Source organism: Pleurodeles waltl, chromosome 9 (assembly GCF_031143425.1).
Source record: "Pleurodeles waltl isolate 20211129_DDA chromosome 9, aPleWal1.hap1.20221129, whole genome shotgun sequence".
NCBI lineage: Eukaryota > Metazoa > Chordata > Amphibia > Caudata > Salamandridae > Pleurodeles > Pleurodeles waltl.
The window spans coordinates 1,079,155,265-1,079,170,664 of record NC_090448.1 but is presented as its reverse complement, the minus strand read 5'-3'; the positions used below and the strand labels follow the sequence as shown (position 1 = coordinate 1,079,170,664).

The following is a 15,400-nucleotide window of genomic DNA, read 5'->3' as shown; positions in this document are numbered from 1 at the left end:
CAACTTGATATGTTTCAGAAGCATTATCCATATAAGGAACAAGAGGATGAGCAGCATCATGTTCAGGAACCTTCCATCGGTGTTTCAGTTACACTGGTCATAGACTTAAGCAAGATAATAAATGACTATTACAAACGGTTCCCTGACGCCAACTCCGCTCAGCAGCCTCCACTGAGGCAGGAAGTCCTGACCTAACTCCTGCTCCCCAGAGCTCACTTAAGCCTCAGAAAGATACACCTACACCGCCACCAGTATCAGTTCCAGATACTTTCCAGGACAGTGATGGGCAGCAATTAGAAGTGGGTGAACTTCAGACAGATCCGAATGCCCATGATGAGTGGGATGATTACGTCACACCAATGCCAGAATCTCCTACCCCACCAGCGGCCGATTCACCGCCTGTGGATATCAGCAGTTTCCATGGTCTGCTTGAAAGAGCATCCAAGCGCTTTGGCTTACCTATGACAGCTAAACATAGTGTTTCCTCTGTAATTTTAAAGCAGGAACGTAACACACCACTTGTGCTTTCCCTATTGTGGATTTTATATGGCAAGAAGGCCTAACATTAATTAATTAATTAATTAAAGACACCAGCATCTGTGGCAGCCCTAATTCCAAAACTTGAGAAAAGGTACAAGGCTCCTGAGAGTTTCCCTAATTGTCTCATTGGCCATCCTCGACCAGATTCAGTCATCATGATAGCTGCTCAGAGAAGAGCAAAAACTCCTTCTTCACCATGAACAGCCCCTCTGGATACGGAAGGCAGCCAGTTTGACAATATAGACAAGAGGTCCTCCGCAATGGCGGCTACTTCGATTAGAGCCTCCAATGCCATGTCTATCTTGGGGAGATATGACCGGCAGATATGATCTGACTTCTCATCTCTGTTGGAATATCTCCCTGAGGACAAGAAAAAAAAGTCAAGAGAGATCCTGGCAGAAGGTGAAAAAGACTCTTCCGAGATCATAGATGTGGCCATGGATATCTCTTCCACAGGGTTCGGGCAGATGGCTGGAGCGGCAGTATTGAGCCAAGGTTGGCTTAAAGTGACTACTTTCCGTCCCGAGGTACAGGCCAAAATACTGGATATGCCATTCGACAGAGAGTACCTTTTTAGAAAACAAGTTGACAACGCACTGCGGTTGATCAATTCAAACACAGGCCTGGCTATGTCTCTGGAGAACTTGCAGCAGTGGAGGTTTCAGCCCTCTCGAGGCTGGGGTAGAGGCCAATATATCTCCTGACCACAGTTCCAGCTGCAGTGTCAGCCCTACTCCCAACAGGGTTTTTGCTCGCAATATTCAGCTCAGTCCTACAGGCCAACCACAACAGCCATGAATTCTAGACAGCCGGGGCATTCAACGCCCATCAGCAAGATGAAAGTCTAAGAATAACAGCAGGAGACAATGAAATACTGCAGGCCCCTTTCACCGCAGTCCCACTTCAATTCGATCACAAGTTGTTCTAGTTCTTCAATCAATGGAAACTCATTTTTTTCTGACAAATGGGTGTTAGATGTATTCTAGTAATGTCACGTACTGGAATTTATTCAAAAACCTCCAAATTTTCCTCCTCAGAAGACCATCCCATTGTCATCTTCCAATAATTCTCCAAAAAGAAATCCCATTATTTCTCTCCAAAAAAATCAATAGAAGACGTGTAGCACAATTGGCGCAACCTTGGTGTCTATTCCCACTTTTTTTCTGATCAAAAAGAAGTCAGGCAAGTGGAGGCAGGTAATGGATCTCAGGTTTTTGAACAAGTGCTTCAAAAAACAACCTTTCAGGATGCTATCTCATCAGGAGATTTTGCTGCTGATGGACACAGGGGACTATCTCTTTCATAGATCTACTGGACGCATACTTTTCGTGCCAGTACATCCAAAGCACTAAGGTTCCTCAGATTCGAGGTGGCAGGAAGCTATTATCAATTCAAGGTGCTCCCCTTCAGGTTATAATCAGCTCCCAGAGTATTTACTAAGTGCATGGCACCAGTGGCAGCGTTTCTCCGGTCCTGTCACCAGATATTCCCTTACCTGGACGATTGGTTAATCAAAGGTCCGTACTTCCAGTCAGCAAAGAAGTCCACAGTGGCCTGCCTACAACTGTTCCAATCCCTAGATCTCGAACTCAACAGGGAAAAATCATCTCTCGTCCCCTCCAGATCGCTGGTATTTCTAAGAGCATTCCTGGATATGAAGCTCCCAAAGGCCTTTCCCACAGAAGAAAAAATTACCCGATTGCAGGCAATCACGCATTCCTATCTTCAAAAAGGTGTGTTTTTGTAAGGACATACAAATACATGCTGGGGATGATGTGATCCTGCATCCTGTTAATTCCCAATTGCCATCAGCACATGAAACCTCTTCAGGAACAGCTTGATGCGCAGTGGGCACAATGTCAAGGTTCTTTTGAGGTCATCATTTCGATAACCTTGTAGATGGCAATGTCCTGGTGGATGGTCAAAGAAAACAACTCTCAGGATCTCTCCTTCCTACCTACGGTGACACAGGTGGTGATAACGGATGGCTCGATGGAAGGATGGGGAGACCACCTGCAGGATCTAGACGTCCACAGGAAGTGATCCAGTCAGGAAGCCTTATGTCACTTAAATCTCCCAGAATTGAAGGTAGTCTTTTGTGGTTTTCAAGCCTTCCTTCCAAGGTTATGCAGCTCATTGGTTCTCGCCAGGACAGAAAACACTACCACTATTTTCTGTCTGATAAAACAGGGTGGGACGAGATCTCAGGTTCTTTCAACCCAAGCACAGCAAATATGGTAGTGGCTGATAGCCAACAGCATCTCATTGAAAGTGGAGCATGTCCCAGGAGTGCAAAATGAGTGGGGTGATTTACTCAGCAAAGAAAACAAGCAATGTCACGAGTGGGACCTCAGCAAGAGCAAATTAAAAAAGGGGGTTTCGTCTTCGTGGGGGAGGGGGAGGGGTATCCTGTCCTAGATCTATTCATTCACTACTTACCTCAACAAAAAATGCAAGTTTTTTTGCCAACAGATTTTCCCAGCCAGGTTCTTGGGGAACACCTTCCACCTCTCAAGGGCGGAGACATTCCCTTATGCGTTTCCCCCGTTTCCACTCATTCCAAAGGCCCTACAGAAAATGAAGAGGGCAGTGCCAGCCCATTCCAACCACCCCTCATGGGTGAGGCGGTACTGGTACACCAAGCTTCATCACCTATCAGAATGCTTGGGTACTCAGTTTCAGCCGACGGGTGATCTCCTCTCAATGAACCAGGGCCAAGTGGTTCACCCGCAAATTCACGCTCTGTTTGTTGGCCTGACTTCTCGCCATTCTAAATTAAGAGCTCTAACAATTTCTAATGAATGCAAGTCTGTCCTTCAGAAAGCTCGAGCTTCTTCTACACTTACATGCTACTCAGCAAAATGGAAACAAATCTGCTAATGGTGTGCTTCTCAGTCTTGTCATCCTTTCTCATCGACACCTGAGCAGATTCTGCCTTATCTACTACATCTTGCCAAATCAGGCCTTAAGCATGCATACATTAAGGTACACCTAGCGTCAATTTCTAGTTAAATACGATATTCTGGGCAATTGTCCTTGTGGTCCAAAAGGCTTGTGAAAGAGTTTATGAAGGGTCAATTCAGAGCTTACGTTCCTGTCAAGCCTCCTCCAGTGCTCTGGCAGCGGAACACTGCCTATTGAAATTTCTTTCATGGAAAGTGGCATTTGTGTTGCCCATTGCATCTGCCAGGTGTATGAGTGAGGTTCAGGCTTTTACGATAAAAGAACATTACTTACAGTTTTTAGAAAACAATACTTCTGCTCAGTAATCATTCTTTCATCCACACTGTACCTTCAACATTTCACCTCTATGAACCAGTCATTCTGCCTTCATTTTCTCCAATAAATCTTTGCCTGCAGAGAGAACCTTGCATCCACTGGACATTAAGCATTGTTTAAAGTTCTACTGGGAAAGGACAAAAGCTTTCCAAAAATCATATCAATTGCTCATTTCTTTCTCTGCTTCAAGAAAAGGTCAAGCCTTAATGCGGGCTAGTATTGCTCACTGAGTCGCCTCAATTATAGTCTTCTGCCATGGGCAGGTTGGACATCCGCTGGCTGCAAAGGCAAAAGCTCACTCAACACGGAAGATTCCAGCATCATCATCCCTGCTTGCAGGAGTGTCGTTACCCTACATCTTCAGGGCGACGAAGTGGGCAAAAGTCCAAACCTTTACAAAGCATTATTGCCTGGAGTAAGGCGGATGTAGCGGGTGGACAGGCTACTCTGCTAAGACTGTTCTTGTAAAGTATACAGCTATTAAGCTCATATCATCTGTATTTTTCTGTTTGTGATGGTTTACCAGTTGAAGAACTTCTGTTATGGTTACTTAACTATTTACTATATCTTTCTGGATTTTGTACAGTTTCAGTGTCTTTGGTATGACTAATCATATTTGTTGGTATCTCATGGTGGGATGTTTCTCCTTGCTACCACCATTATGCATTGGATACTTCTAACTAGTCTGATTCAAGCATGTGAATCTATAAAAGATACAATACTGGAAAAGAAAGAAGTTACTTACCTGTAGACTGTGGTTATTGATATCTTTAATTAATAGATTCACATGCAACCCTCCCTCTTACCCGTTAAGTCTCCCCAATTGTATACCTCTATTAATTTATTTACTCTTGTGTCGAAATTTAAGGTATGTTGGATCTGCAAGGGATGAGTGCTTCAGGGTCTGATTGGCTGAAGTTTGGGTGTATTAAATCATTGTGAATTGACTACTAACTACTATTGTTTTTTCAGTTGAGTTTAAAGCTACTTGTTTAGCAGTGTTTTTATTACTGTTACAGTGGGACTCCCACCATGTCGCCAGGGAAGATTCAAGCATGTGAATCTATAAAAGGTATCAATACTGGAGAACCACAGTGTACAGATAAGTAACTTGTTTCTTCCCAACCTTAGGGCAATACACCTACGAAATGTATCTAGATCTAGGAGTCATTCACATTGGCTTCTGAAAAATGCCTTCAATTGGGTTATCTAATATTTAGAAAAGCGTTACAAAATAGGTTCTCTTCATTTGGGCCACTACTATTTGTCATTTTTCAGATAAAGGGTCTATTCAACCCATAACACTGGCTGATCTCTCAAAGTGTGGTCATTTGGAAGAATAAAAAGTCAGAATATTTAGTGGGCACCCCTTCATTTTAAAAACGCATTAGCCACATATCTTTCTATTTGGATAAACTCAGCTTCTCCAGCCTATTCAGCGTATAAATAGTTCATCTCAGACCAAGACTCATCAGCCACCCATAGCGATGTGGCAAACTGTGAAATAAATGCTCTCATCAGTTGCAAGAACTTGCAGAGCTTCAACCTTCTTTGCATCTGCTAGGTCCTTCACTATTTTCCCATGTTGTGCACACATTAAAATAAGGTGTGTCAATGTTTGGGCCACCAGCTTGGCAGGAATGAACATTTATGTTTGAATATCAGAGTGGATGTGCCTTCATTAAAGGTTGTGCCTGAGATACTCTTCCTGTTACCAAGCAATCCAGTGAATTAGTATGTCCGTGATTAATTTGAGCTGGAGATTGCCGGTGGGACCCATCAACTCTCATTTTGGGGGACCAACACTTATTTTTCATCATGAGAAATTTATCAAGAGCAAGAAAGAGGGGAAAATACACAAAGGGGAAAGAAGGAACCTGCAAAAGTAAGATAATGGGGCAAGGAGTGTCTGCAGGTTGATTAGATACATTAGGTAGATTCTAGAATATTGGGGGTGATAATAGTTAATAGGACAGATTGTAGGCTTCTAAACACAGCCTTGGGCACCGGCACTGATTGTTTTCATAATTAAATACTGCAGCATGTCAACCATGCTGAACCTTCTAAGTGCTGTGGAAGCATTCCATACCATACATCATCCATTTCCTTTGTTTTTGTCTGTTTGCTACCCTGGATCATCAATAAATAATTTTAAATGAATAATCAAACTTCCAGGGGAGGTTAAGCCGCTGGATTTTGGTTTCTAATACGTGCTGTTCACATGTGGAGATTGAGGGGGAAAAGTTTATGCTTAATAGTAAAAAGCACCTTAACGCATCAGTGTTGCTGCTTCTGAGGTTTTGCTTCTTAAAAGGCAAATTGTATTTTGGGACATAGAGCAGAAGTCTGCATTGTAGATCACTCCAGGTGGACAGCTGTAGAAGTGCATTTTCTTAAGCTACCTGAATTGATTGTACTGCTGAAGAAGGACATGCAAGAATGTGGATGACAGAATATCTTGGCCCAAAATATTTAAAGGTAAGTGCTCATAGGGCAGTATAGATGTATTATTCCTAACTCCACATCTACGTACCTTGAAGATATATTTACCGCCTAGGTATTTGCAGTTAGGTGTAGAAGATGTGGACTTTATATATTTTTGTGTCTATTTTGTACTAGATATTTAGTACCATCGATATACTGACTGCCATATCTAGTGTGCACGCCAACTGATTTACACACAGCAGAAAATTTCACGCACCGGCGTCTTACTCCTGCCAGACTAGCAGCACCTAACTATATCCCTGAAGATTTGAACTCCCGTTTGAGCCCCCCTTTCAGTGAAGGGTTTCCCGGCATTCATCACCTTGAATTGTTTCCACACACAACGCAGGCACTATGATGTACATTATGCAGTGTCATTCATTGTGCGGGCATAGTTTGAATACTGGTGTGTACCTGTAGGCCGTTTTCAATGTCCAAATTGTTCGTATTATTTCATGACATCGCATAGTTTAAGTGAACTGCAGAACGACTAATTGAGGGCCTGTGAGATAGCGAAATTTTTAGCTATTGAAAAAACAGTCTATTTGGTCTAAACTGAATTTTGCGAACAAAATATAATTAGGAAAGCAGAGATAAATACATATTTTGTTGAAGGTTACTGTGACGGCCTTTGTGTTAGTGGTTGTGTGCCGAGACCTGGCTACTCCCATGCCGCAATGTTTGCTCTTAATTGTGTTAAGGTGGCAACCCCGATGAGGAAAAGGAGACTCCAAAAGCGGGCTTCTGCTTCCAAGATTGTACTGTAGCGCCCAGAAAAGGCACATAAACACCAGATGCATAACCAAAAAAGTAATTATTATGAAAAAAGGGTGCGGGCTGCCAGAGAACACTGGCTGCGCGGCTAAGTAGGCAGTGTTCCGCATTTTATAAATAATCCTATTCAAAGCTGCCGAGTACTGACCTTGTAAAGATTCACTGCATTCTTTTTGGTGAACAGTATGTGATTTTCAAGACTGGAACCTGTTAGGGTCACAAAGAAAGGTTAATTGGGACAGCAGGACAGAGCTCCCCACGCCTACAGGTACCATTGAATTCAACAATACGGCGGGTCTTGTAACGAAGCCGAAACAAGCTGCATGTGTGCGACTAATAGCGCCAGTGTGAGCAGAGGTGCTCCCATTGTTTGGGCCTTCAGCCAAGGAGGCACATTGGACGAACTGCCTTGGCTGTCTCTGGGGGAAAGAAAAGAACATAAAGTGGAGAAAAGCAATGTTTCCACTCATAACATCACCAATAAGCACTGCCAAAGCCATTCCGGCCTTGGTTGACAGCCTTTTGTTTTGTTTAGTTATAGCTTTTATGAAACGTTGTGGGAGCTACTGGGCCCTCACCAATATTTAAAAAACAGACATTGGCTAACCACTATAGGTGCTGATATTCTGCTGTTTCAGAAGGAGCACATCCCCACAGAAAGGTCTTCCCGTTAGAATAAAAACTGCTGTGGAATCCTGTGTTATATAGTGGGCAGAAGAAAACTGTGATTGGCACAACACCAGACCTGTGGACGAGGAGAGCTTTCCAGAAAGCCCTTAGAGGGATCTATCTATATATCTGTCTATCCGTCTCTCTATCTGAGAAATATTACTTATCTTTCAGTCGCCAGTAGATAGTTATAGTTAGGACCTGGTTTCCATAGTAAGTGTTTTTTGTTTTGCCTATAACTTTGGCACTGTTTGAAAAATGCTCACATTTTTCAAAACTAGTTTGCCATTCACTTCAGCTGCTGTCTTAAAATTTTCGGGGTACTTCGTGAAGTGGGAGCTGAGAAAAAGGTGGGGTCCCAAAATACTTTTTCCCCATGCAGTTTTAATAGGGATTTATAGATACATCTACAGCCCGAACAGCTGGATGGAATCACAGACAATTTGGCAGAAAGCTAGATCTTGGTCCAAAAAGGGCCCTTTTTGTAATTTGGTATAAATCTGTTAATTAATTTCGGAGATATTAAATCCAAAATAAATATAAAAGTATATCTAGGGACGCAGATCCTCAGCAGATCCAACTGATCTCATGCTGAAATCTGATCGGCTGCCAACACTTCGACCAAGCTGTGTTGGCAGCCATTTTGGAGCTTGGACCTAGCCGAGTCCCCCTCAAAAAATAAAAATGAAAGGGAGCAGGCTCAGAATACCCTGACCTTCTAGGCCCGGTACTGTGGTCACCCAGGGACCCCATCTGGGCCAAAAAGTGTTTTTTTTATTTATTTATTTCCACTGCGAAAAGCACGAAGGATCTGTGAATCTGCATAAAAATAAAAAAATAAAAACAAGTGCGGGCTCCCGCGCTTGTTTGTATTCCAGCCATTGGGTGAGCTAGGCCCCAGGGGCATAATATAATTGGAGGAGAATGTGCAGGTGCCCCTCCCAACACCAAGCCAATATGCATTTAAGAGAAGAGGCGGGCCATGTGGCCCCATCCGTAGGCCTTTTAAGGCCCCAAGGACCCACACCTCCCTGGGGCTTGGCCTTGTAATAAGAGGGGTGGGGGCGGCGCACAAAACCCCCTCTTCAATAGCAAATTGCCCCAGGGACCACCACCTTTCCGGGCTATGGTAACTGGATTTTCACATCCGCAAAACCACCGCCAGAGGACGATCTTTCACCTACATTGCAGCAAAGAGCTGGAACAACCTCCTCTTTTACACCCCCCCCCCGCACCTCAGACAAAGCCTGTCGATCACCATCTTCAGGAAGAACATGGCTCTTCGGATGAGGCCCCTCCCTAGTGCCTTGAGACCCTCATGGGTGTCTAGCCGCGCTTTACAAAAACTGTTTGATAAGAGGTGGAGGGAAGCCCCCTCCTGGGCCATATTAGGCCCCGGGGACCACCACCTCCCCAGGGCATGGCCAGATTTTAAGTGGGGGGTGTTGAAAAGTAGCCTCTTTCTAGCTTGGTTACCCCCACTTTTGGCCTGTTTGTCATGGTGTTTGACTGGGATCCTGCTAACCAGGACCCCAGTGATTATGCTCTGTCCTCTAAATTTGGTTGCTGGTCACTTTTTATCCCCACAATTGGCATACTGGCCAACCCATCTGAGTCCCTAGTATATGGTACCTAGGTACCCAGGCCTTTGGGTTTCCAGGGGATCCCTATGGGCTGCAGCAGTTATTCGGCCACCCATAGGGTCCCCACGCAAAGGGTTCTACAGGCCTGCCATTGCAGTCTGCGTGAACCGGGTGCACGCACCCAGTTTCAATACAGGTCACTGCACCAGGTCACTGTAAGTCACCCCTATGGTAGGCCCTCTCAGCCCAGAGGGCAGGGTGCAGGTACCTGTGTGTGAGGGAACATCTGCACTAGCAGAGGTGCCCCCACGAACTCCAGCTCCATTTTACTGGACTTTGTGAATGTGTGGATTCCATTTTATATATGTACTGGTCATAGGTCACTAACTATGTCTAGCTACATAATGGTAACTCCAGTCTTACAGGTTTTTTCCCGGCAGCCCAGCTCAGACAGGTATCTGCCCTCCTGCTGCTTGATCTGATCAAGCCCATGAAGGCAGATCAAAGGATTTCCTTTGGGAGAGGAGTAAAGCCCTCTCCCTTTGGAAATAGGTGTGACTGGCTTAGGAGGGGTAGCCTCCCCAAGCCACTGGTTGGCTTTGAAGGACACATTTGGTGCCCTCTATGCATAAACCATTCCACACCGGATCAGGGACCCCAAGACCCTGCTCTGACACAAAACTGGACAATGGAAAGGGGAGTGGCCACTACCCTGTCCATCACCACCACAGGGGTGGTGCCCAGAGCTCCTCCAGAGGGTCCCTGGGTTCTGCCATCTTGATTCCAAGGTTGGCAGGGAACTCTGGGAGCATCTGAGTGGTCAGGCCAGGCAGGTGACGTCAGAGGCACCCTCTGATAGGTAGTTACCTGGTTAGGTGACCAAGCCCCCTCTTTGGGCTATATAGGGTCATCCTCTGGGGTGGCTCCTCAGATTTGGCTTGCAAGACTCTAGCAGGACTGCTCGTAATCTCTGCTTCAACTTCTGGCCTCAGGGACCGCAACAGGACTCTCTGGGAACCTACAAGCTAGGGATCCATGAGAAAAACTCTTCTGCAACATTGTATCCGGAATTCCTGCCTGCCAGATTTGCAACATTTCCCCATGTGCATCCTCCAAAGACTGCAAATCTTTAGCCTGCACAAGAAGAAGAAAGAATCTCCCTTGGGGTGAAGGTATCACTCCCCTGTAACTACAGGTACCAGGCTGCATCTGCGACCGGCTGCGTGGATTTCCCCTCATCCTGGGTGGCGTGGGTCCTGCATCATGGGTGGTGGTCCGGAGAGTCTCCCTTGGTCCTCTCTACCAGCTGTCGTACTTTGGTGGTGGTAAGTCCTTTCCACTCCACGCAAGACAGTACCCCCATGCACTGCGTCCTTTGCAGCTGCCAAGGCCGATTTGCTTTACCTCCAAAGGGAACTTCAGGCGACGTCTAACTCCTGCCCCCAGCACTCCCTCAACTCCTGGGCCTCTGCGTGGTCCTTCGGTGACGTGGGAGTAACTTCTGTGATGCTGCGTGGGCTGCTTCTTTGACTTCTGTGTCCCTGTCCTGTGGGACACCTGCGGGTGCTGCCTCTGCTCCTGTGGGCCTTCTGTGACTCAGAGGGTCCCCTGTGACTCCTTCTCCTGGGTAGGGTCCTCCTGGACCTTGCTGGTCCCAGGCAGCACCTCTTTTCCTCAAACTGCAAGTTTGCCAATACTTGTTGGTGGAAATGCTTCACCAACATCCATCTGCAATCCAGCTTCCAGTGTGGGACACCTTTTGTACACATCAGGAACTCTTCTCCAGCTTCTGTGCTGCAGCGCTGACCTGTCTTCCTTCTTCGTCGATCAACTCCAAAAGGTACTGCTAGGTGGGTTGTATCTCTTATTCCCCCTGGACTCCACAGACACTTCTGGACTTGGTCTCCTCTCTCCACAGGTCTCCATCTTCGGTTTTCCTCTGCTGGTTCCTTGCAGGCTGGTCTGGGTGTCTTCATTTTCTTCTTTTCATCCTTTGGGGTGGTTTGGGGATAACCCAGTGTTTTACTCCTACATTCCTGGTCACTGAGGGGTGTACAGCATTACTTACCTGTGTGGTTTCTTAGTACTTCCAGCTCCCCTCTACATGATTTACTTACCTAGGTGGGGGCCCTGTGTTTGCATTCCACTTTCTTAGAAAATGCAACCAAGTTTTTTCTTTCTTGTTTGTAAGTACTGTGTGACTGTGGTGGTATTGCATGAGATTTGCATGTCTCCTAGATACGCTTTGGCTGCACGTCCACAGCTACCTCCGAGAGCCTGGCTTCTAGACACTGCCTACACTTCACTGAGAGGGGATACCCGGACCTGGTGTAAGTACCGTAGGTACTTAACATACACCAGGCCAGCTTCCTACGGGGGTCTGCATGGCACCTCTCTTGGGCCATTTTCAGCCTTGGGGTCCACCACCTCCCCAGGGCTAGCCCTACGTAAAGAAAGGAGGGGGGCTGCATGGGCCCCGCTCTTGGAGCCATTAATGGCCCTGGGAACCACAACCCCTCAAGGCCAGCTCCCTATATACTGAGGTGCCCACCATCGGGATATAGCAGTTTGTTGTTGCTTGGTGGGAGCTATGACAGCTCCTGCCAAACTAGAGCAAACTGTAAGTCTGCTTCCAGTAGGCGGGAGCAGGAAAACTGCCCCTACTTGCTGGGAGTAGACTTCATCTGTTTTCCGGGCAGAAAAACAGATGAAGCAATCGCTCCCTCACGCAGAGAGTAGCATTTGAGGCTCCCCCGGATGGTCTATAAGAGTCCACAGTTTTGTTCAAAACTGTGGATTCTTATTGCATAAATAAGTAGGTGAGGATCCTTTCTGGCACTGATGCTCAGTTCACAGAAATGAAAGATGTATGGGAAGCACTTACAAATATAAACATAGCCGGCGCCCCAGTTGAATTTCAGTTTCTGTAAAGGATTTATCCTCCCAACTTCTACTTATCCAAGGCAAAGGAAAGGTGTTTTCTCTGTAATTCCACATTGAAAAACACTCTGACCTATGTGATGGAGGTGAATGTATCCTTGCTCTATTGGAGCACAATAGCTTCTGTGCTGATTGTAACGAGCTAGATCTTTCCTATTGTTTCTTGGTGAGAGCAGAGTCGATCCTTCATCACTTTAATTACTACCAGTACGTAAATGCGGAAAATGACCTCGAAGCTTTGCTTGTTTGGCCCTACCTCATATACTTTAATGGTATGCATCGGACTTCCCTAATTTTTCAAGCTTGATGGACAGCTTACTAAAAGGTACCCCGAGCATTTATAATGTAGAGGAATATGAGCACATCTCCACCAAACAAACAGTTACTTCATATTAAAAGAAAGTAACTTTGGTGGAAATTTAATACTTTGTGGAATCGCTGTGTTCTCTATATGAGGATTCGTGTTAGTACAGATTTCAGCAAAAAGACGTTCAAGGAACAGTCACATTCCCAAAATTATACTAGCGATGGTCACTGGAGGCATTACCTTGTGGTCCTTTTATACAGTGGTAACGTAAAACATGCACTATACATTTACCAAACAAGGTAGCATTTATTAATTATCCAGTAAAAAGTACTCCAGTTGAGTATACTTTTTGCACAAAATTGTGGACTCTGGTTGGATAAATAAGCCAGTGAGGATCCATTCTGGCACCAATGCTCATTTCACAGAAATTAAACCTCAGTGGGAAGCAGTCACAAATATAAACATAGCAGATGCACCAGTAGAAGCTCTGCTTCTACAGTAGGTTGGCCGCGCACCGTTTGGTGCCAAGGAGGGGGTTGGCTGCAGGGCATGGCCGAAGGCCAGGCCATGTGGCCAACCCCCGCCTTCAACGGCCAAAGGCCTGGCATTGAGCGGGGTTGGATGCCTACAGGGGGTGTCCACAGGGAAGGCCTTCTGGCCAATTCCCATTGTGCACTGCTTTACATTTAAAAACAAAAAAATATATAAATTCACTAAAAAAAAAAAAAAGGTTTCAGGGATATTATAGTTAGGAAATAGAATCAAACAAACCTTAGAAAGTCACAAAAAACAAAGATTAAAGGGATGTTATAATTAGGTTTAGATTTTACATGCACAAAACCATATAAATTCAACCGGTATAGTTCTACTTATCTCAAGAAACTATAACTCAGATCCTAAGGTAATTACAACTTGTGCCCTCGCCATGCAGTGGTAATTACCCCACATAATACCCCAGTATGACATCTTCTGTGTCATCATTGATAATTGCACTGTAGCATTTGCAATTACATTATTGATGAGAAAACTGCATGGCATGGGGTCAAGTTATTACCTTAGGGCACAGTCTACTCTGCAGCATACGTACACTGGGGCATGAGCAGCAGATGCAAGTGCAGGTGACTGAACGATAGGAGCAATCCAATTTAGATCTGAACAATGTTTCCGCTATGATACGGCCATACATGTGCATATGGGGCATAAGGCAGTCAAATGTTACATCTCCTGATTTTTTTTTTTCTCTATGCATTTCATGTTTAAATGTCTGTGTATGTATACACCATATGTGTGGTCACGGATCTTCAGAGGAAAAAGAATAATTAATCATCTGAAACCTCATCAAATCACCACTCTCTCACATCCTATTCCTCTTCCATAATATGCTTTACCTCCCACAGAGGCGTAACAAGGGACACCACAGTCCCGAGCTCCAGGGAGCCCCCTCAGCACAGTCCCCTGCCCTGAGATCTCCTCAGTGAGTCCAGAGGGTGACCTCTCCATGTACTTTGAAGGGGGCCCCCCCTCCTGTTTCGTTATGCCACTGACCTCCACTCTGATTCATCCCAAACCTCCTTTACTACTTTGATCTCCCAAACAACTCCTAACTTTTCCCTCCTCTATCCATCCTTCATACTACTGATCCAACTAACAAGCTCTCTGACTCATCCTAAACCTCTTTTACTACTATCTCCCAAATAATCCTTTCTAATCTCCTTCCTCCTCTATACATTGTCTATTATATTCATCCAATTAACACTCTCACATGTCTACCAGTCCGAATTACAACTCATATTTCTCCCTGCTAATCCATGTTTGAGTTCCAGAGTGGTGTGCCGAAAATCACTTCAATGTGCTGTCAGGGGTAGGAAGCGCTATATAAATACCTATAATGACCTGCTATAAACAGTCTAGAAGAGGTTTCACTGGTAACCATTGCGCCAGTCCCAGGGTTGGACTGGCCTAAATGGTATTCGGGCTTTGCTCGAGGGCTGGTCTTACAGTTAGTTGTCACGGCTGATTTCGTTTTTTAGAGGTTTGCAGACCTTTTTATGGTCTGATGGGCCGGCCTTTAACTGTAGATTTCCTTGATATTGACACAAACATTGCCTGTAGCAAGCGCAAGTAGGTGGTCTTACCTTGAAAGACACATATAGAATGTATCTTTTCAAGTTCAAAACTGCCCCAGTTTACAAATGTGTGCCACTTATTTTTTTTTTTTTTAGCAATCTGATTTGCTTTTTTAGTTTTTTGCCCCGGTCTGTTGTCTATCCCAGTCCGACCTTGACCAGTCTTAGTGCTGGGGTACCCCGATCCCATCACATTGCCTCAAATTCAGCAGTAAATATGCAGCAGCATCTCTTCTCTCATTGGCTTATTTTACATCGACCCCATGATTGAAATGCTGCCGCAGTGTAATGAATGCATTTACTAGTGTCTCGCGATGTGCGAAACATAATCAAACAAAACATACAAAAAGCAAAATCTAATAAAGCAAGCTAAATAGTGTCTATTGGAAATGCTCAAGTTTGTCACTGCCACTGGGATCCCTAAGTTATTTACATCAATGGAAAGACAGCTACAGGGTAAGTCTTACAGCGTCGCGACTGTAACAAGCGCTTTTGAGCACTGCTTCAATAAGAGTGTGTTGTGACTAGTATGGGTAATCCCAAGTAATTTTTGACCACTTATTTATAGATTGGTTGAAATCGGAAATTCTGTTGAATAAAAATTCAAAGTTGGAATATTCTGGTTCCTCCAACAGACATGCAGGCTTTAAACGGTGCAGCTAAAGGCACCATGTCGGTTTCTCTCTGGGTTCACTCAG

The 15,400-nt window shown here is 45.0% G+C and overlaps 1 protein-coding gene across 2 annotated transcripts in view; it reads left to right on the top strand.

The window, feature by feature from the left end:
• FANCM (FA complementation group M) overlaps positions 1–15,400 on the top strand; it is a 666,273-nt gene that overhangs the window by 517,938 nt on the left and 132,935 nt on the right. Inside the window, exon 15 of one of the 2 annotated variants that reach the window (XM_069208718.1) lies at positions 4,839–4,937. The exons of the other annotated variant lie outside the window; for it this stretch is intronic. Coding sequence (XP_069064819.1) covers positions 4,839–4,880 — 42 coding nt within the window. The 3' untranslated portion in view covers positions 4,881–4,937. Of the gene's footprint in view, positions 1–4,838; positions 4,938–15,400 lie in introns of those variants that run through there. 2 annotated transcript variants of the gene reach the window in all.